This window comes from Cnephaeus nilssonii (genome assembly GCF_951640355.1).
Source record: "Cnephaeus nilssonii genome assembly, chromosome: 21".
NCBI classification, from domain to species: Eukaryota; Metazoa; Chordata; class Mammalia; order Chiroptera; family Vespertilionidae; genus Cnephaeus; species Cnephaeus nilssonii.
In genome coordinates this window covers 13,622,570-13,644,857 of record NC_137092.1, presented here as the reverse complement: position 1 = coordinate 13,644,857, position 22,288 = coordinate 13,622,570, and the positions used below count along the sequence as shown (strand labels likewise).

Sequence of the window (22,288 nt, the reverse complement as noted above, 5' to 3'; positions counted from 1 at the left end):
AGAGAGAGAGAGAGAAACAATGGTAGAGCTGAGCAGCAGCAGCAGATTTTCTAGCCATCTGGTCCCCAGTGTTACCTGTATGAGTTGTAGTATTCATGTCAACTGTGTTTTTGTTCAGTAGCATCCTAGGTTGAGCACCTCTCCCTGTGTAGTTTAAGAAATGTTCCTGGTTACTTGATCTCCAAACCTGAATGGCTTTCTGACTTTCCCAGAGATTTTGTGAGCTCCCTACTATTTTTTTTAAATATATTTTTTATTGATTTCAGAGAGTAAGGGAGAGGGAGAGAGATAGAAACATCAGTGATGAGAGAGAAATTGATCGGCTATCTTCTGCTCCTTAGTATTTGTCCAAAAGTTAAAAACGTATGTCCAGGTTAGACATGCACCTGTGCTATGCGACGGGGCAGTGAGGCGAGCTGTATGGCCTTTAGCCCTTCATCCTTGGCTAAGGAAATGACCAACAAGTACAGTATTCTCTTCAAACAAGAGCAAGCCCATGATGATGTCACTTAGTCAGTGGCCTGGGGGACAAACAAGAAGGAAAACTCTGAGACAGTGGTCATGGGGTCCCTGGATGACCTGGTGAAAGTCTGGAAATGGCGTGATGAGAGGCTGGACCTGCAGCGCAGTCTGGAGGGACATCAGCTGGGAATGGTGTCTGTGGACATCAGCCACACGCTGCCCATCACTGCATCCAGTTCTCTCGATGCCCACATTTGTCTCTGGGACTTGGAGTATGGCAAACAGATGAAGTCCATAGATGCAGGATGGGTGGATGCCTGGACTTTGGCCTTTTCTCCTGATTCCCAGTATCTGGCCACAGGAACTCAAGTGGGGAAAGTGAACATTTTTGATGTGGAAAGTGGGAAAAAGGAATATTCTTTGGACAATTCATTCTTAGCATTGCCTATAGTCCTGATGGGAAGTATCATCAATATTTTTGATATTGCAACGGGAAACATGCTGGAAGACCATGCCATGCCCATTCGCTCCTTGACCTTTTCCCCAGATTCCAAGCTCCTCATCACTGCTTCAGATGATGGCTACATCATGATCTACGATGTTTAACACACCAACGTAGCTGGCACTCTGAGTGGCCTCGCATCCTGGGTGCTGAATGTGGTATTCTATCCTAATAACACTCACTTTGTTTCCAGTTCATCTGACAAGAGTGTGAAAGTCTGGGACACTGGAACGAAGACTTGTGTTCACACCTTCTTCGACTACCAGGATCAGGTCTGGGGAGTAAAATACAATGGAAATGGCTCAAAATTTGTGTCTATTGGAGATGATCAGGAAATTCACATCTACGAATGCCCAATTTAAACGTCAGTCTTCCACGCTAATGCTGCAGAGAGAATGTACAGATTTAACATAATATTCCTCATCCTTCTAGCTTGTTTAAAAGATACAGCATTTATTATAGCCAAAACTTAAATTGTGTAGATATGACATAAATATTTTCATGTTTTAGTGGGCGGGGGGGGACTTATGTCCACACAAAAATCTGCACTCAGATATTTATAGCAGATTTATTCATATTTGCCAAAACTTGGAAACACTGAAGATGTTTTTCAGTGGGTGAATGGATAAACTGTGGTACATCCAGATAATGGAATTTTTTTTTTTAAGGAATTTACAAGTTTTTTTTTTTAATTGATTTTTTACAGAGAGGAAGGGAGAGGGACAGAAAGCTAGAAACATCAATGAGAGAGAAACATCGACCAGCCGCCTCCTGCAAGCCCCCCACCGGGGAAGTGCCCGCAATCAATGTACATGCCCTTGACCGGAATCAAACCCGGGGCCCCCCAGTCCGCAGACGGATGCTCTATCCACAGAGCCAAACCGGTCTCGGCAATGGAATATTATTTGGCACTAAAAAGAAATGAGCTGTCAAACCAGGAAAAGACCTGGAGGAACCTTAAATTCACATTACTAAGTGAAAGAAGCCAATCTAAAAAGGCTACATACTATAAAGTCCAAAACAAGGCAAAACTATGGAGACACTAAAAAAATCAGGTTGGCAGGAGTTAGGGGAAGGAGGATGAATAGGCAGAGCACAAAAGATTTTTAGGGCAGTGAAACTACTTTGTATGATACTATAATGGTAGATACATATCTTTATACATCTGTCCAAACACTTGGAATGTACACCAAGAGTGAATCCTAATGTAAACTATGGTCTTTGGGTGATTATGATATGTCAGTGTAGGTTCATCATTTGTTAACAAATGTGCCACTCTGATGGGGAATGTTGATAATGGGGGAGGCTATGCTTGTGTGGGGACAAAGGATATATGGGAAGTCTCTGTACCTTCTCAATTTTGCTGTGAACCTAAAACTGTTCTAAAAAAATAAAATCAATTTTTAAAAAAACGTATCACCCTATACTTTACAGCTTCTCTTCACTATTGCCATAGCCTGAGGTTTTGACATTCCACCCTCCCCCATTCAGATTTTGAAACCTAATCTCCAATGTGAAGGTATTTGGATGTGGGGCCTTTATTAGGAGGTTAGGTTCCCAGGGTGGAGCCCTCATGAATGGGATTATTGCCCTTATAAAAGAGTTCCCCTTGGCCCTCTACAAAAAGATAGCCAACTATGAACCAGGAAGGGGCTCACACCAGGAACTGAATCTGCCAGAGTCATGATCTTGGACTTCCCAACCTCCAGAATTGTGAAAAATAAATGTCTTTTGTTTATAAACCACCCCGTTTGTGTTATTTTGTTACAGCAGCTCAAACAGACTAAGCCATCTATACCCACATAAACCTTATAGTCAAAGCAACTAGTTTTGATGTTCCCAAAACATCCACACTTATCCTCTGCACTTTTTTTTACTCATTTTATAATTTTAACTGTCCCAGCTAACAAATCTTGGACACCGATTATATGCCAATGAATGTGTATTATTATTAAAATTTCATAACACTATAAGGTAGGTACAATTCTTATCCTCATTTTATACAAGGGAAATTAAAGTTCTGAGAGATTATATAACTTGTTCAAGAGGACAGAACTGGTTGCTGACCTGGGATTGAACCCAGTTTTAAAAGTAGTGTTTTCCCACTGTCTGGAACTTCCTTCCCTCATCTCTGCCTCTTGAAATCCTGTTCAAACTTCATAGCCCATCTCAGAAGATACTTTTTTCAAAAAACCTTTTTTAAATTTCCAACCAGATGTCTTTTTTTTTCCAGCTTCTGCATTGCTTTGAGGCACTCTTGTGGCAGACTCAGAGATTCTGGGGAGAGAGAAATCATACCCTTAATTGTCTACCTAATATTACAATTATTTATTCTTTGCCATATAAGTCCACCTGTTAGCCCCCTAAGTACTAGAGTTATATATTTCTTACCATCTTTGTATCCTCCACAGTATATAGTGCAATGATACAGTAGACAATAAATATTTGCTGACATGGTTTAAATTATTTCAATAGCCTTCATTCCAGTCTATCTTGAAATCTCATCCTGTATATTACTGCCAAATTGTGCACCTAAGGCATATTACTATTATGCCATTTCCCACAAATGCTGTTGCATTCCTGATCATCTGACTCATCCTTGCTCACTGTACTCAATTTAGAACAAATTTTTAACTTTCAACCTCTACTGCAGTCACGCTGGTCTTATGGGCCTCCGACATTGCACTAACTCCCTTCCATCACAGATTAGGAAATATTTGAATAATGTGGGAAAAGGAAATGAAAGCAGAATAAGGAAACATAGCGCCTTCTTCGGGTTTTGAAATCATCATCTGTTAGCTTCATGCACCCCAAAAGTTAGCTGCTTCTAGTCTCTCCAAGGAACTATCTTATTTAGTTTTAAAGAAAAGGGACTCTGAATTTCAGGATAATACTGATGCTAGTTTAATTCTCTGTTAATTTTCCCAAGTGATTAACTTTGTACTGGAAATTTAATACAATTTAATTTTAATTGTGATGTGTCACAGTGAGGGCCTCTTTGGGTTCATCTTGTTTTGGATTCTCTGCACTTCCTGTACTTGTATGTCAATTTCCTTCACCAAGTTAGGGAAGTTTTCTGTCATTTTTTCAAATAGGTTTCAATTTCTTGATTTTTCTCTTCTCCTTCCAGCATCCCCATAATGCAAATATTGGTACACTTAAATTGTGCCAGAAGCTCCTTTTTTTTTTCTTTTTTCTGTTCTGACTGGGTGCTTTTTGCTTCCTTATATTCCAATTGCTGATTTGATTCTCAGTTTCATCTACTCTACCGTGGATTACCTGTAAATTATTCTTCATTTCAATTAGTCTATTCTCCAATTCTGACTGGTTCTTTTTTATAATTTTCATGTCCATTTTTATTCTCATTAAGTTCATTGAATATCCTTAAAACCAGTGTTTTGAACTCTGCATCTAGTAGATTGCTTCTCCTCATTTTTTTTTTAATCTTCACCTGAGGATATTTCTTCCTTTTTTTTTTTTTTAATAAATAGTGGGAGAGAGGGAGGAGAGGGAGAGAGAAACATCGACATGAGAGAGACACATCAATTGGTTGCCTCCTGCACGCACCCTACTGGGGCCAGAGACAGAACCTGCAAACAAGGTACATGCCCTCGATCAGGAATCAAATCCATGACCCTTAGGTCTATAGGTTGACACTCTAACCATTGAGCAAAACTGGCCAGGGTAACTAGTGTCCATTTTGTTTAATTATTTTTTTCTGGAGCTTTTTCTGTTCTTTCATTTGGGGCCTCTTTCTTTGTCTCCTCATTTTGGCAGTTTCCCTGTACTTGTTTCTATGTATTAGGTAGAGCTACTATATCTCCCAGGCTTGATAGAGTAGGCTAAGGCAGTAGGTGTCCTATAGGGTCCAGTGGCACAGCCTGCCCATTCACCCAAGCTGGATACTCGAGATGTGCCCTCTATGTGGGTGAAAAGCCTTGGATGCCTAGTAATAACAATTGTAGAGTAGGACTTTGCCACCAGGGTGACCATTCCTCCCCTAGCATATCACTAAAAATAAACCCAACTACATATAGGGATAGAGTCTATTGGTTGCCCACATGTCCATACAAAAGGAAATTCTAAAAAAATGCTCTTTAGGCAGAAGGGAAAAAGTTCCAACTCAAAATAACACAACTGTATAGATTTGCCTGGTGGGGAGTCTGATATCTCTCAAGTTTGTCTTTGGTCCTTTCAAAGCTCAGAAAAAATACATGCTTATTGCTGACCATGCTCTCTCCTGCCTACACATTTGAATATGCTATGCTTTGGGTCTGGAATGCCTTTCCTAACACCCCATCTGCAAACATATACACAAGCTTCAGAAAAGTTCAGGAGTCATTTTTCTGTGAAGGACCCTTCTTTGAAAAGAAGCAGAGTATGTGCTGTATTCATCACATGTCGACTTTCCTCTACTTTCTTGCATCTTCATTTTGTTCTTCATCTGTTATTTGTTCTTTACACCACTGCCAGAGGAATATTGCTAAAATACAGATCTGATCATGTCTCTCTCCTGCTCAAAAATACCTGATGCCTTCTAAATGCCTGTGTATCTATAAAATAACGTATATACTTCCTGGGACATGGGAGGCATTCAAGGCCTTCCATGATTCTTCTCCAACCTACTTTTCTCACCTCAGCTCTATCATGTATGTCTTTGTATCCTATACTTGAGACACCCCAGCCCTCACCATTCACACACACAATTCTCTCAGTGACTTTGTTCACTGAGAACCTTTGGCCTGATTTGCCTTCTCTCCTCCCACTCCACTCCCCATCCATCTTCTCTGCCCATTCAGATCTTCCAAAGCTCTGTTCTCAATGAAACCTCATCTAAAGTCCCCATTAAGAATGAATGACTCATTTCCAAACTTGCATAATTAGTATTTATTTCATTATGGTTGGTATTATTAATTGTATGTCTATCACTGGTCTATAATATTCTTGAAGTTTGGGCTGTGTCTTACTAATATATTTCATCATCATGCCTTTAAATACACTGCATACCACATAATAAATATTTACATATAAAAATAAATGATTTTGCATAGAATAAAATTAAATACTGCCTGACATATGGTTAGCATTTTCTAAATGTGAATTCTTTCTAGTGGTAAGAATGAGGATTTTGTGAAAAACGGTAAAATCAGTTATGCAGATTTATTACTAGCCTGCTAAATTCTTTTAGAATTAATACTGCTTGGAAACCATTATAAAGAGTTTCCAATGGAAAAAAAAAGTTTCCAATAGAGTGGTGAAGGCCTGGGAGGGGCGGATGGAGGGTGGAAGGGGTCAATGGAAAAAAAACCCATAAACAAACAAAGGGGACAACTGTTATACTTTCAACAATAAAGAAAAAAGTAAAAATAAATAAATGTATTTTTTTAAAAGTTTAAATTTCCTCTCCTGGTGACAGCATAAGTTTAGGTTCTAGAACTTGAGAGGGCCCTAAGGTATTTTTCAAGGCCCAAGTATTATGTGCCACTTAATCTGGTCCCCCTAAAATGGAATTAAATATTGAAATCTCATTAGATCCATTTAATTCCTGAAATTTAGTACAGTTCTTAGTACAGAGCACTTAATAGAAGTTGGTTGAAGGAATGAACAAATACATAAATTAAGATGAATTATTTATGTTATGATCTCTTCAGACAAACTATGAGCACATCAAGTATAAGAATATGTTTTATTCACCTTTTTGTCTCCAGCACCTAGGACAGTATCCAACACAAAATGAGTTGTTACCAAATAGCTATTTATTAAGTTATAGACAAGATAAATACGAGGTTTACTTAAAAAATGCAAAGAAGGAAAAAGAAAACACATTTCTTGTATCATGTTAACTTGTACCAAAAATTGATAAATAGATTTATGAATTGGGGTGCATAGATTTTTCTACCTTGGGATATAGAAGAAGTGAACGTGGTGATCGACAAGTCAGATCACCTTATTCCCCTAGAGTGGTCAAAGCTAGCTAGGCCCTGTGAATGAGAATCTGGCCTAAGATGTCTAGCTTCTAACTGTTTGCACAGCATTAGCCTCAGGACAACACAGTCAGGGCAGGCTATGGTCACATCTCTTAGCCTAAGAATGCACACCTGTTAGGAAAATTCCTCGTGTGGTCACAGTGAAAAATAAAGGCCTTGGGTGGAGAGAAGGAAAGTAGTAGGAGTGTCGCCTGAAGCACAAACGAATGAGGAGCCTGAATGGACAATCGCTGTATTACTACATCTGCTTCAAGAAAGGCATACCACTCCCTTCCAAAGTGCATCACTTCACTGCACCATCATGGAAGGAATGGACGAGCAGGATAGGGTTGGCTGGCTGAAGTCACATCCTGGGGAAGCTGGCCAGGTTGGCAATGCCACAAGCATTGTTCTTATTCCGAGCCATGAGGATATAGCCTTTGTTTCCCCAGTTTTCTCCCCAGCTGTAGGACCAATGAAGAAAAATACTTAGTACCCTCATTTATACATTAAAACACTAAGTATTGCGCTAGGAACTAATGGCATACAAAATAAATAAGACAGTTTTTATCTTTAAAAAGTTTAAAGTCAAGAAATGGAAGGCCTAATACTATAGGTCTTAAAGAGAGGAGAGATTGCTTCTGGTCAAGAGGAACAAAAAGACAATGTAAGAGGTAGCATTTGAGCTGAGCCCAAAGGCTGGATAGAGTTGGGGCCTGTTGAAATGGGATGCTAGTGGAGGAGTGTGCAATGAGTAACAGGCAGGAAAGCATGGGACATGTGTTACAGTCTTATGACTGAAAAATAGGGTGCCTGACAGGGTGTGATGAGAAGTATGTCTGGTGAGGTAGCTCGAGATCAAGTTGAGTTATTTTTACTGCCAGGCTAAATAAAGACTTGGACTCGGTGGTCCATCATAGTGGAGGAGACACTGAAGGTTTCTGATTGGGAGAGTGATGTAATCTGATTTGTGCTTTAGGAAGAGTAATCTTGAAAACATGAGTCTAGAGCATAAGAAAGAAGGAAGAGAGGCTGAAGTTAGTGATTTTAGTTTGGGAATAAAAACCATAGGAAAAATAAATGAAGCTATGAGAATGGATGAGGTTGCTAAGGAAATAAGTGGAGAGAATGGAAGACTGGAGGGCGGGGAGGGGAGAGGGAGAGTGATTGACTGACAAACGTAGTGTTCCCCTCATTACCTGTTTTTAATTATCCAGTGCTTTTTCCCCTTCTGGATCCCATATCCCACTGCCAAAACTGCATGGTTCAGATTATCACTGTTGCAGTTTTCATCGTAATACACACCTAGGAAACAATCAATCAAGGTAAAGCTTTCTGTATTCCCAGGGGCGCCCTGTGGGGTCTTCCACTCTTGGTGACCCTTTGTAGACTCCATCCCAATCAGAAGGGCTTACATCAGAGATGCTCTGTGCCATGGCAGCTGTTAGTTTCTCTCTGGCAGACTCAGTCTGAATATGGAAACGAAGTACTGAAAAGGCTCAGTGCCCTCTGAGAAGCTGCCAAGCCCACATCATAAGCTGACTGTGCTCCATTGGAGCAGCTCCTTACCTTTGCTATAAAACTGAAAGGAGCTCAGGCTTGCATCAATGGCCACTGAGATGGGTCCCACTCGGGCCACTGCCCTCTTCAGGGCTTTCTCGTTCCCCTCAGGGATCTCTTTGTACCCTCTGCACTTAGCTGCCTTCCCTGTTGGATTGTACATACAACTTTCATCCTGCAGCGGAATAAAAATAAAAAAAAAAAAGTTGAAAAAGGAGTAGGACAAAGCAACAGGCAATGAATTGGTGAGTGAGAAACTCTACCAATGTTTTTTTTTTTAATTGTTTAATATATTTCATTGATTTTTTTACAGAAAGGAAGAGAATGGGATAGAGAGTTAGAAACATCAATGAGAGAGAAATGTCGATCAGCTGCCTCCTGCACACCCCCTACTGGGGAAGTGCCTGCAACCAAGGTACATGCCCTTGACCGGAATCGAACCTGGGACCCTTGAGTCCGCAGGCCGACGCTCTATCCACTGAGCCAATCCAGTCAGGGCTCTACCAACGTTTTAATGATGTTAGTGAACTAACAGGGGCAGTGACCAATCTCTAGAGAGGTGTGTTCTCTCTCTGCCATTTTAGAGCACTGTGAAAAAGTGACTACCTTGCACCATACACAAAAATCAGTTTCAAGTGGTTTTAAAATATAAATATGGAAGCAAACACTATAAAACCTAAAAAACAGGTAAAGAAAGAATTTTTTATTACCTAAGTGTAAAGATTTCTGAAATAAGATTTTTTTAAAAGCACGTTTCATCTTCTGGCCCTATAGTTTGTGGGAGCTTGGGAGGGCTACCATTATTGTTAATATTTAGATAAGGGTTTGTTTGTTTTTTGAGCATTTTATTGCAGCAGACATCATTTCAGATGACTAAACATTAATTAATAAACTCATTGTTATTGAATTTTTAAAGGAACAAACTACAAAGGAAAAAATTAATAATTTTACTACACTAAAATTAAGAGTGAAAAGACAAACATCAACCTATAATACACATATTAGTATCCAAATATCTTTTTTAAATCCCTAAAAATCAGTAAGAAAGAGAAAAATAACCAAATTAAAATGGGCAAAAGATATAAACATTCAATGCACTGAAGAAGAAATGCAGATGGCCACATAAACACACTGATGAACATGTGAGACTTTCCGTCAAGATGGCGGAGTCAGTAGACACTGTGCTCACCTCTTCCCACGACCACATCAAAATTCCAACTAAGTCATAGAACAACCACCCTTGAGAATCACCTGAAGACTAGATAAACAGAACTCCTGCAACTAAGGACATAAAGAAGCCACATCAAGACTGAATGTTAATTGTCATTGAAAAATAAGTTTTTTAAAAAGATGTAAATCAATGGGATTTCTTATACACTGAATGTGGGAATATAAATTTTCCAAATACTTTGATAAAATATTTGATATTATCTATCTAGCAAAGTTAAATAACTTAAGACTTAGATAATTCTTGCATATATGCGTAGAAGACGTGCCTGGCAATGTTTGCAGCAGATAAACAGATCTGGGAGATAAATGCTGGCTCTGCTACAAAACTAGTGGTATGAATTTGAATATGCTGTTTTACCTCGTGCCAATTTCCTCTTACAAAGTGAGGATACATCTACCTTACAGGGCTGTTAAGATTACATGAGAAAATGCACCAAGCACATGGCTTAGCACATAGTAGCCATCATTTTCATTACTAAAACTGGTTATCCCTTCTCCAAAGGCTCCTGTTGCAAAGGCCCCATATTATATTATCAACCCCATGTCTATAAAAAGCCCTCAGAATTTCTTCATTTTAGATAAGAAAGATCTGCTTTCTATTGCTAAAGAGGCTTATAGGAGGAAGTGAGTTGACCTCTAAAATTACAACAAATATGAAGCAACTTGTTTTCTCTCTCATTTTATACATGTTAACTTACATAATTTGCTTAAATGTTCCCAGAACCCACACTGAGATCATACAAAATAAAGCCACATGATTCATGAAATTAGATTTGTGATGGGAGTGGGCGTTGAACAGAGGGTTATAGAGACCTTCTCAGAGATCTATGCAATAGCCTATCCCCGGTTTCTCCCCACTCCCCCAGGGCACAGAGGCAGATGGGATCTATGGTAGCCTAAGCTCCCCAAATTCTCCCAGAGTGTGGGAATCTTCTTGGCCTCAGTGGACTATTTTCCCAGTAAGAAAGCAGAATAAGGTAACCGAAAACAAGATTTCTGGAATTGTTTCTAGTACAAAATATCATGCCGGGGCAGGAGGATCCATTACAGAGCTATGTGGGATGGTCTCACCTGTCCCACATACGGGTAGGCGTCTTCGGAGTCAATGCCCCGGTTCTTTTGCACATACTGGAAGGCATTGGTCATGTAGCCCCCTCCGCAGCCATCATTCTCAGACACACAATCCACCAGGTTTTGGGGACTAAGATTTAAGAGTTTACCAGTTTTCTTCATGAGTTGACCCTCCAGGGCACCCACAGAGCTAAAAGCCCAACAGGAACCACACTGACCCTGAGAGGCATAACAGAGAAACTATCAGTCATTGTTATTCACGCTTTTTGTTTTTTCACCTCTACCTGCCTGATGAAATTCCATAGATTTTATAAATTCCAGCACACATGTCCCCTTTGCTGTGAAAGCTTCCTATTTCCCTTCATTTAACATTTGTTGCACTGTTCTATTGCTATTATTGCTATTGATAACTTTTGTTACTATTGTTCCATTAGCTGTAGTATAGCAGAGTACTGACTTTGTAACCTCTTAGATATGTAACCTTGAGTTAAGTTACTAAACCTCTTTTTCCCTCAGTTTCCTTATCGGTAAAATGTGGATAATAAAAGTGCTAGCTATCATTAGTGTTTCTTAAGATAGGTGGTAGATTTTTCTTTTTTATATTTTTATTATTATTTTTTGGTCCTTACCTAAGGATATGTTTTTCATTGATTCTAGAGAGAGAAGAAGGGAGAGGGAGAGAAACATCGATGTGAGAAACATCCATTGGCTGCCTTCCATACGCCCCAATAGAGGATTAAGCCTGCAAGCAACCTACGCATGCGCCCTGACTGGTAATCAAACCTGTGAGCTTTCAGTGCATGGGATGACACTCCAACCAACTGAGCCACACTGGCCAGGGCTTTCTTTCTATTTTTTAAGATGGAGGATTTCTTGAGGACACAGGTGTGTCTTAGTTATCTTGAATCTCTACTGCCTAGCACATATCTGGTTAAGTTCTGGAAAAAAAATGTATTCGTTGAATGAATATTAAATCAGTTGTTCATCTGGTTGACACATACAATCAACATTGTTAAGGTTGTGGGAAAACTGGCATTCTCGTGCTGATAAGAATGTAAGATAGTAAAACCTTTTTGGAAAGGATCTATTCATTTTAATTAGAGGATTTATTTTGCATGAATATTTGTATATGGATACAAAAATATATGCACAAGGTGCTTACACTATTTGAAAAAAGGAAAACGCAGAAACAACCTAAAGCCCTGTCCAGTGTTGCTCAATGGTTAGAGTTGGCCTGCACACCAAAGGGTTGAGGGTTCGATTCCTGGTCAAGGGCATGTATCTGGATTGCAGGTTTGATCCCCTGCCTGGGTTGGGGGTTGGGGCATTGTGAGGGAGGTAACCAATTGATGTCTCTCTCACATCATCTTCTTTCTTTCCTCCTCTCTTCCCCCGCTTCTACTCTTTCTAAAAATCAATGGAAAAAATATCCTCAGTTGAGGATTAACAGAAAAACCTAAAAGTTCAAAAATAGATGAGTTAAATGATGGAATAGGCTATTAGCACGGGGAGAGGTAACCTTAATTCCTCACCCCCTTCCTAATGCCCTCGTATCTTAAGAACAAAGAAACAGCAAAAGGAAGAGGTCATGCCAGCTTACATACCCATTCCCAGGAGACAGGAGGGTACCTGATTTTTGACAGGAGTAACATATCCCTTCTTTCGATAATCAATGGAGTCTGGGGCTTTGCCTTCCCAGTCTGGGATATAGAGGGTGTCATTGCTGCGAGAATGGGATGGAGGTACTCTGAGTCCAGTCATCTTCTGAACCACCTCTTCACTGGTCTGGGACAAAGAAGAGAGAGGCCAGGCATAATCAGGAAACTAAGGCAAACAGGACAGGTAGGACAAGAGCTGAGGTTCACTCACCATGTCCCCCAAGTGGTTCATTGCCAGTTCATATGTATGGACACCAAGAGAGGCCTCAAGATTATGGATGGAAATATGCTTCAGGTTTTTTTCCCAAATTAAACGCCGAGAGATTTCATCCACCTAAATAGAGCATCGTCAGTACTGGCATAGACTGGGTTCTGTGTGCAAAGTTACATATGCAATATTATGGAGGTATTTAGGAGAAAAGATAAAAACTTACAATAATTGAGAGTATACAATCTAGTTTGGGAAATGATCATGGAATTATTAAGAACATGCAAGAAGAAACATATAAGCATATTCAAATAATAGAATGCAAAGATCTGGAGAGATGTACAGAAAAGTTGCTTATGGATTAACAGCATTAATCTGAGAAGTCTTCCCAAAAGAAAAATATAAAGAAGAGTAAGGATAGGACTTGATGGTGACTTGAGGAGTAGGAATAAAAACTCTATGTTAACAGCTGGGGAACAAGGCAGGTTTGCTTGGTTGGAGTGGTTCAAGTATTGGATAGGAGTCTGGAACCTGCACTGGAAGTCCCACTTAGCCCTCCCATCATGCTCCCCTCCAGGTCCCCGGGCACCTTGCTGTTATACTGCTTCTTGTAGGTCTTCTTCCATAGCTCCCATTGGGTGTCCAGTATCTCCTCAGGGTATAGAGCAAAGCTCACCATGGGCAGCAGCAGTAGAACCTTGAGCTCCCACATCCTGAGGAATGGGATAATTAGGGGCAACTCTTCTATTTGCCAAGGAAGTCCTAGCCTGGCTTAGGAGGAAATACCTGGAGCCATCTTCCCAGACAGGTGGTTCTCAACCTTTGGCAGTCACAGACTCCTTTCAGAAGCTAATAAAAATTTGCAAGCCACTATATAATCCCTCGAACCAGAAAAAAATGCATGCACACACAATAATTCTGGGGTGTTGATGAGCCTGAAGTTGAGAACCTCTTCCTATCGACTATGAGGCAAAGGAAAATTGGGCTTCATGAAGATAGAAAAACAACTGAAGGTGATTTCCATGTGATAAACCTGATAGTCGGGAGGAGTCTGGGTTTGGATGGGGTGCATGCAGATACTTCTGGTGCTAAGTATTTTGACCTAGGGAGATTCCATACACACACACACACACACACACACACACACACACACACACACACACACAACTTGCACTGACAACCTAAACCGGGTAGAAAATGGACTATCAGCATGGGCTCAGCACCCGTCTCCTCCCATATCCCCAGCAGGCTTGGAAAAGATGGACAAGGTTACATAGATAAGCGCAGGGTGTATGATGGTGGTTGAATGATACAAAAAAGGGAAGACTGCCCGTTACATTTTGCTTCCTGGTCATTTCTTTAAGGCCTTCTTCTTTTCTGTGCCTAAGTTCTGATATTTTTCCAGACCTTGCCAGGAGAGGACAAAGGAAAAGTTGACAGTATTTCCTATTCGCTAACTATGAGAGAATATTTTACTGTCTCCTTAGTCGTAAGCATTTCTTCTTTCTCTTCCTGCTCCCTCCTCAGGCAGGAAACTGTCCTAATTTCAACCAGCTGCTTTGGGCAGGAAGGGTTTTTTTTTTATTTTTCTGACAACGAAAACCTCTGTGACTGCCTCACAAGACAAATAGCCTCAGAACCAAAGTTTGTTAAAAGAATGCAAGACAGTAAAGCAATGTTCTATGACCAAATATACAGCTTCCCCTAGTTTGCTCTAGCTTCACTCCTTGCAGTGGCTTAATTACGTCCTCCATTTTAAGAACAATTTACAGTCTGTAGCAAGTCACACAGCTTGCATTAAGTTTTGAATTTATAGTCCATTTTTATGCAATCTTTGCAAACTGGCAAATATACAGCAGGACATTTAATGTGTGGAGTGTTAAGGGCTTTGGGATGTCTCAGAGTAGCAAGTACTGAGCTGCCACTCCCTGCACCACTCCACTTCCCGCTATGTTAACCCTTTTGGTCCCTTTGGCCAAAACAGAAAACCCCAGAGGCTATTCTAAGTGAAGCATGGGTAAAGGATTCCTATATTTTTGCTTTTACTAACAACCATGTATACATACAGTCTTAGAAGTAATCCTAAAGATTTCCAGGCAGATTTTATTTGGCCAGGAAATGACCTACGAAGGGTATCATTGTTTTCTTGCACAGAGCCTACAAAGTTCATTTTGATCCCCAAGTCACTACATCCCTAACACCCCTAAAATGTAGAACTGGCAGGAATGAAAAACCAAGAGCTAGGAAGTTGAAAATGTTACCTGCTGATGGGATTCTGTTCTCTGGGCTCGTTTCAGCAGGGAAGTGTCGATAATGTGGGCAGATGCCTAGGATTGCTGGATTTATTCCATCAGAATTGCGGAAGTCAGCTCCAGCTGTTGGCTGGAAAATTTGGACAGGGGAGGGAGGCGGAGATAGAAATACTGAGAAGGGCGATTAGGGAGGAGGGAAGGAGGCATCGAATTTGCAGTGTTTCTGTATGCAAGTGGAGTGAGCCAGGGTGGAGAGCTTTTACAAGGGCAGACAACAATAGACCCAATACACAGTACTCAAGTCAGGGCTTATCTTCTCTCAGTAGAGGGACCTAGTCCTGATCTCTCCCATCATTTTTATTATATTGGAGGATTATTATCTTTTCCTGCTACCCATCTCTCCAACTTTAAACCTTTGCACTCACTTGCTTTTTTCTCGATTCTTTTATTCTAATGCTAACCGTGTCGAGTCACACTCGACATCCGAGTGCAAAAGGTTAAACCTTGTTTTTGAATTTGTGTCTGAGATGAAGGAATAAAAACTAAAGGCTAGAAGATTATATAAGAGAAGCCATAGGCTTCAAAATCATTTGTATTTTATAAGCTTGTTGGGTAACTGTTGTCACTGCTTCTATGCACAGGAACAGCTCTCCCAGCCTAATACAGTTGTGCTGAGGAAGGATATGCCCAGAAAATCCAGATGAAACCAGTTCTAAAAGTAGCAAAAATCAGTATTCTTAGAAATTTATGACAGCACATGAATCAATGCCACGGCACTGACAAACTCCCATGTGACTTATTTGTTGCTAAACTCTGATGGTGGGATGCCTGATGAACATTATCTGTCTCAATTACTAAAATCCCCAACCAGGTCCAGTCATGAGCTCCTCCACATACTTCCCCCAATATCCAGGCATGTGACAGATCATGAGCTACACTCCCAAACTCCATATTCTTCCATAAACGGATGTGGGGGAAGAGGAAAGAGGGTCCTTGGAACAGAAAGGATAATACATGGGATCTAGATTCAGTGTCTGGTAGATTACATAGACTCTCAAGAACACAGGCTTATGCCTATGCGTTTTAAGATTTGCTAATGAACCTAGAGGGAAACCAGGTCCAGACCTGAATAGTTTAAATTTCCCTGCCCCTAACTCCTTTTCATCCAGAAGAGGGGGAGATGCTGGGAGAAGAAATCCAGATGTGCCCAACTCGTCTCCAGTCCCAATTCTCCCCTCTCACAGGACTTTGGCATTCCCCAACCCCACCCCACGGTCAGATGTCCCTAACTTCACTCAGAATGAGTCAGGATCAGGAGGACAACCAAGGAATACTGAGTGATCAGAGCCCTATGATTTCCCATTTCTGAAATTATAGACACATTGTGCTTTATGTTTTTGTATATTTGGAACTAAAGCTATGGATTCAACTATTTGTGGGAGTCTGTTGTTTATGAGCTGCAAAGGAATAATAAAGCCGCAATCAAGATGACACAACACAAAGTTTACAAAAGGAAAAATATTTTGTTTTAAAATACTTGCTACATGTCATTATTTTTGCCACTGTAAGGCTCAGCACAGATGCCAGCAGTACAGAAATGGCCAACAAGAGAAAAACAACCAAAAATAAAACCCTGAAGGAAAAGCAGAAACAAAACCCCCAGAGCATCTTCTCCCTCCCTTCCCCACCCCTCCCCCAAAGCCCTATAATAACTATACAATATTATAGTCTTGATCACATTTAAAAACAGGCGATTATTAAAAAACAAGGACTTTATTGGAAACTCAACGTTTTGGTTTCTTAAATTGTGATATAAATATATATGTATACTGTATGTGTGCACATAGAATAAAAAAATAAACTGTCTCCTTTTCCACTCCAATACCTGGCACCAGACTGGAGACAAAAGGGAGGGAAACCCCGTAATGACATTCTCTGAGCCTCTCCAAGGCCATCCGTGCTCCTCAGTCCCCTATGGCTACATTTAAAATGTCTTCTTATTAATTCAGTCTTTCACTTACAATACTGGCCTAAGCCAATTAAAAAAAAAAGGCTGATACACATGACTGTTACCTGAGGAAGGTAAAGAGTGATAATAGTAACCTGTATCCACATTTATATGGCTATAGTTAATTAATTACTAAGTGACCCTGTTGGGATGGGAGTCCAGGCCCCATCTATCACATGGATTTATTTATTTTGCACTACAAAGCAAAATCCAATCTCAAGACTGAGAGGGAGTAAAGAGGAAAGAGTTATAGGTCAGAAAAGACCTAAATCTCAGTTTCTTGCCAGACTGGATACTGTGAGAATGGGATGAGAGGCTACTTTGCAAGAAGGCTAGTATTTGGTTCAAACTGCACCAGTGAGGGTTTTCACTGGGACTACTAATCCAAGAAGTTGAGTTTCCATGCAGAAATAACCTCCATGGAACACATATATGTAATTCTGACAAAAATGCAGCATTATCCTTATGGCCAAGTATGGCGTTTCTGAAAGTTTTATCCTGCCAGCCTATTTCTGTAATGTTTGCACATCTTCCATATAAGGTGAGAGCACCAAAAGCAGGAACGACCCAGTTTTATCACTAAATATGTCTGATGATAGACCAACCATATCAACAGAAAATGTTATATATCTGCTTAGAGTTGCATATTGGCTGGGCACAGATGTAAGTACAGCAAAGACATTTATTTAAATACTCTTTGGCTGCAATACTAAGTAGAAAATATCTGGAAGATTTAACTCCTTAGGACTCTTTGAAAAACACAGAGAAAGACAAAGATAAAATCTGGGACAAATTTTGCATAACTCCCTAATAGGGAGAAAGAAATACACAAAGAAATACATGTGTACACACACACACACACACACACACTCTCTCTCTCTCTCTCTCTCTCTCTCTCTCTCTCTCTCTCTTCTCTCTCATTTCCTCACATTTCTTTCCAGAGGAACTGCTCACAGGCAGCAGAAAGAACATATTCTCACTTCCTAAAGCCCTATATATACCTACCATGTTTCATGGTCCTCAAATATGAGGACATTTCTCCTCTCCCCCGCCTTATTCAGAATTTCTTTCCAAAAACAAGCCACAGTACAAGGCAAATAGTGGACACCAGGTTCTCTAATCTATCCCTTGACCCTAGCAGAAATCACCTCTGTACAAATTGCTGGTCAGGAGACGTAAGGCAAGGCATTTTTAACTTCACCCAGCCTCAATTTTTCAAACGGTCCACAAAACCTTGAGGATTTACTCCATCTCATCTATAAATTATGTCAGAGAGGCAGGAGGGCAAGGGAAAGGCCGGAAGTGAAAGGGGGTACACAATAGGGGTGAGGGAAGGGAAGGGAGAGGAACTTTTATTCTGTTTACAGAAAGATTTGTTTTTTAAAAACAAATGGTAATTTTTCTCCCCCACCCCTTTATCCTCACCCCAATAGTTCTATTCTGAAAAGGAGGGAAACATAGTTAGATCAGGAAATTCTTCATTGTTGTAGCTGTTGCCCTGGTCTCCCAACATGGACAGCATCTCCTAATAAGAGAAAAGTAAGTTGGGTCACACACCTTGATCCCTTACATTTATTAAGCTCCCTTCCCAACAATCCCCTGAACCACCATTCCTGTCCCCAGAGTTTCTGCTGTGCTGAGTTCTCTTAGCTTTCCTCAGTCTCAGCAACTCTGACTCCTTTAGATGACGAACTTTCGTCCTAGTCCCGTCTCTGTCTTCCCCCTATAGTTCCACACACATTTCCCTCTTTTCCAGTACTCAGTATTTTCAAAAGTGGAAAAATCTGCTTGTCACATTTCATATACCACCTCCTCCCCCATAGATATATTATGGAGAATCTCTTATCCTCTTTGTTTTCTACCAAAATCTGTTTTGCCTTCTTTCAACCTGTGTTTTAAACTAGCTCTTCCTTTGTCCTGACTAAGATTACTCCACTCAGTCTTGCAGTCCCCTCAGGACTAGGTAAACAGACCTTTATAACTATAATCAGTATGTTTATACTCAAGATTTTGTGAAGTGGGGATGTGGTTCTCCTTGAATGGGCTATAATTACTTTCTTTGACATCTTTGCATGGTGCTACACATCACTAACTATGGTCTGGTTAAAGGCTGTGCATCAAACTAAATTCATAATCTTTCCTATTAATGACAATTATCCCTACATGTCCCCACTGTCTTCTCCCACTCACACCCTAATACATGCATGCTTCCTTCTCTGTCTCTCCTCTGTTACCCTTTCTCTCCAATTTCTGATTTTCTAAAGCCTTTTCATCCTCTTACCTGGAAGACTTCAGGCTGGCCAGGTTGCGGTGCTGATGGCTGTTGAACATGTTGCTCATTAGAACCTGAACGATGATGAGGCTGCTGGCCCTGCCACTGTGGCCAGACTCCCACACCCTCTGCTGTCCGTGTCTGGAATTGTCCTGCAGTCTGTCCAGTCTCAGGAGCTAGCGAGGAAGAATAAACTTCAATCTACTAATTCCATTGGAGAGGAAAATCTAGCACATAACTACATGCAAGTCATTAATTTTACCTAGAAACCTCTTGCCTTTCTTTCTGCCAATCAATGCCTCTTCTATTTAAAAACCCAACCCAATTTATTTTTCTTCTCTAAGAAGCTGTTCCAAAGAGTCCTTTGCTCATTTTAGAATAAATTTGCATATTTAATTAATAATATTTTACATGTTTTTTGTTATAGATCTTTTTCATGTGGGTAGATTTTATTTACAAAAGGCCTGGTGTACAAAATTCGTGCACTGGGGGGAGGGGGAGGGGTGGTGGTGGTGGTGGTGGTTGTGTGTGGTGTTTGTGTGTCCCCTCAGCCTGGCCTGCGCCCTCTGGCAGTTCTGGGAGCCTTGGGGGATGTCCGAATGACGGTACCCGTGAACCCGGCTTCACTGACCACCAGGGGACAGCTCCTGCATTGAGCGTCTGCCCCCTGGTGGTCAATGTGCATCATAGCGACTGGTTGTTCCACCGTTTGGTCAATTTGCATATTAGCCTTTTATTATGTAGGGTTTATTTTTATTGATTTCAGAGAGGAAGGGACAGGGAGAGATAGAAACATCAATAATGAGACAGAATCACTGATAGGCTGCCTCCTGCATGCCCCCTATTGGGTACTGAGCCAACAACACGGGTATGTGTCCTTGACCAGAATCAAACCTGGGACCCTTCAGTCTGCAGGCCAACACTCAACCCACTGAGCCAAACCGGCCAGGGCCATGTGGCTAGGTTTTAAATAGCAAATACCTGGCATTTTCTCATAATTAGCTCAGTGCACAGCAAACCATCTTAACCTCCAAATCCTTTCTCTTTACTGCTGTGATTTTCCTTTTATCCATCTTCTGGACTGAACTCACCAAAGTTGGATCCACGACTGGTGAGAGTAGGGTAAGCAGCAGCACCAGGTGATGCAGTGGAAGCACCAGGGACGGACATGGGACTAAAGGAAGATGGAGTCTGAAAGTTGCCCACACCAAATTGGGAAGAACGAGTCTTGCCTGTAGCCTGGGTGGCCACCTGCTAAGAGAGAGAAAGGAACAGAGAACAATAGGTGGAACATTAAGATTATTGCACATACCATTCCTATGAGAGTCAACGCTCTCTGTCAATCACTGGATTCTTTTGAGCGAAACTCAGCAATTTCCTAATGCACATTTCTTCCAATTAATCCCCAATCTCTCTTGACACTATCTTTAGGCAATGTAAAAAGTGCAAAAAGAAATGAACTACAAAATTAATAAAAGTATACGTTTAGAGTTGTGAAAATTAAATAAAAATGATTTATATAAAAGCATTTTATCAATTGTAAAGTTATATAAAAATGGAGGCATTAATAACACTATGGTGTGTGTGTATATATATATATAAAAACACTTTGCATCATTTTATTTTTCAGTCTGTACCACATTCATTTGTTTCTAATGATGTCCATTTTTTTAATAACTAGCATTTTTCTCACCATAATAGTAATGTATATGCACTATGGAATATTTGCGAAGTGAAGAAAATACTTTTTAAAAATTAATCACAATTCTACCACCAAAGACATATGGTGGATAATTTCTTCCAGTTTTTATTTTCCTATGCATTTTTTTATATAATTGAGATCACATTGTGTAATAATAATTCTGGAGCCTACTTTTGGCTTTAGCTTTTTAAATTTAAAATATTACCATTTATATTTGTATTATATAACATATAAAGAATGTTACATATTATTATATGTTATATATTACTAATGTAAGTATATATGAACTTATGAAAGGATATTAGCTTTAGCTTAACATATTATACTAGAGGCCCGGTGCATGGATTCATGCACCGGTGGGGTCCCTTGGCCTGGCCGACAGGGATCGGGCCGAAACTGGCTCTCCGACATCCCCCGAGGGATCCAGATTGCAAGAAGGTGCAGGCCAGACTGAGGGACCCCACCAGTGCATGAACGGAGTGGGGAGGGACCGGGGGAGGGCTCCAGGGAGTGTCTGGCCCGTCTCACCGCCAAGTCCCAATTAGGGCTGATTGGGACCACCTCGTCCTGTCCTGATTGGGGCTGATAAGGGCCAGCTGGCCGGGGAGGGCCCGCGGGAGGGCTCCAGGGCATGTCCGGCCCGTCTCGCCCAATCCCAATTGGGGCTGATTGGGGTCATCTTGCCCAGTCCCAATTGGGGCCGATAAGGGCCAGCCGGGCAGGGAGGGATCGTGGGAGGTTGACCAGCCAGGGTGTGTCCAGCCCGTTTCACCCAGTCCTGATCTGCCGGACCCCAGCAGCAAGCTAACCTACCAGTCAGAGCATCTGCCCCTGGTGGTCAGTGCGCATCATAGCGACTGGTCAAACAGTTGAACGGTTGGAAACTTAGCATATTAGGTTTTTATTATATAGGATATACATACAGACTATATAGGGACTTTTCACCACTTTTGTTTTGTAAATAGACATCCCTGTGTCTAAATTCATAATTTTCTCCTTTGTTCCTATATTGTGTAGTCCTAAACGAAGTGGAAGCCTCTTAGAATTTACTTCAGCCCTAGTGGGTTTGGCTTAGTGGATAGAGCGTCAGCCTGTTGACTGAAGGGTCCCAGGTTCAATTCCAGTCAAGGGTCTATGCTGGGGTTGTGGGCTCAATCCCCAGTAGGGGGGTATGCAGGAGGCAGCTGATCAATGATTCTCTCTCATTATTGATGTTTCTATCCCTCTCCTTTCCTCTCTAAAATCAATAAAAGTATATATATTTTAAAAATCTTAGAAAAAAAATTTATTCCAAAACACATTTGAAAATCTGTTCAAGATGTTTTATGTGAGCAATTCTGATTTATTTAAAATATATATATATATTATTGATTTTTTTTTTATAGAGAGGAAGGAAG

At 40.7% G+C, this 22,288-nt stretch overlaps 2 protein-coding genes and 1 pseudogene across 8 annotated transcripts in view; 1 reads left to right on the top strand and 2 right to left on the bottom strand.

Annotated features, from left to right (window-relative positions):
• Nucleotides 1-98: 98 nt before the first annotated feature.
• On the top strand, nucleotides 99-1,830 carry LOC307093011 (annotated as a pseudogene). The gene has a single exon. The product of its transcript is annotated as an uncharacterized misc_RNA (transcript).
• Nucleotides 1,831-6,702: 4,872 nt separating this feature from the next.
• CTSK (cathepsin K) lies at nucleotides 6,703-15,050 on the bottom strand. Its single transcript, XM_079760659.1, has 8 exons — nucleotides 14,919-15,050; nucleotides 13,247-13,370; nucleotides 12,661-12,783; nucleotides 12,421-12,576; nucleotides 10,792-11,010; nucleotides 8,500-8,665; nucleotides 8,130-8,235; nucleotides 6,703-7,394 (listed from the first exon to the last, which is right to left on the bottom strand). Exons 2-8 carry the CDS (start codon nucleotides 13,367-13,369, stop codon nucleotides 7,295-7,297), a joined length of 993 nt encoding a protein of 330 aa, XP_079616785.1. The 5' UTR covers nucleotide 13,370; nucleotides 14,919-15,050; the 3' UTR covers nucleotides 6,703-7,294.
• Nucleotides 15,051-15,427: 377 nt separating this feature from the next.
• The window catches only part of ARNT (aryl hydrocarbon receptor nuclear translocator), a 51,215-nt gene continuing 44,354 nt past the window's right edge, over nucleotides 15,428-22,288 (bottom strand). For 4 of the 6 annotated variants that reach the window (XM_079760631.1, XM_079760633.1, XM_079760634.1 and 1 more), the window contains 3 exons: nucleotides 20,281-20,443; nucleotides 19,199-19,365; nucleotides 15,428-18,442 (listed from right to left, as the gene is read on the bottom strand). In XM_079760631.1, coding sequence (XP_079616757.1) covers nucleotides 18,353-18,442; nucleotides 19,199-19,365; nucleotides 20,281-20,443 — 420 coding nt within the window. In that variant the 3' untranslated portion in view covers nucleotides 15,428-18,352. The remainder of the gene's footprint in view (nucleotides 18,443-19,198; nucleotides 19,366-20,280; nucleotides 20,444-22,288) is intronic. The other 2 variants (XM_079760632.1, XM_079760635.1) reach the window with 1 other exon arrangement.

Coding starts and splice junctions, on each gene's coding strand:
- CTSK (XM_079760659.1), bottom strand. CDS start 13,369: ATGTGGGAGCTCAAGGTTCTACTGCTGCTGCCCATGGTGAGCTTTGCT. Junction 12,784..13,246: donor AGAAGCAGTATAACAGCAAG/GTGCCCGGGGAC, acceptor TGCTCTATTTAG/GTGGATGAAATCTCTCGGCG. Junction 11,011..12,420: donor TTACTCCTGTCAAAAATCAG/GTACCCTCCTGT, acceptor TATGCCTCTCAG/GGTCAGTGTGGTTCCTGTTG.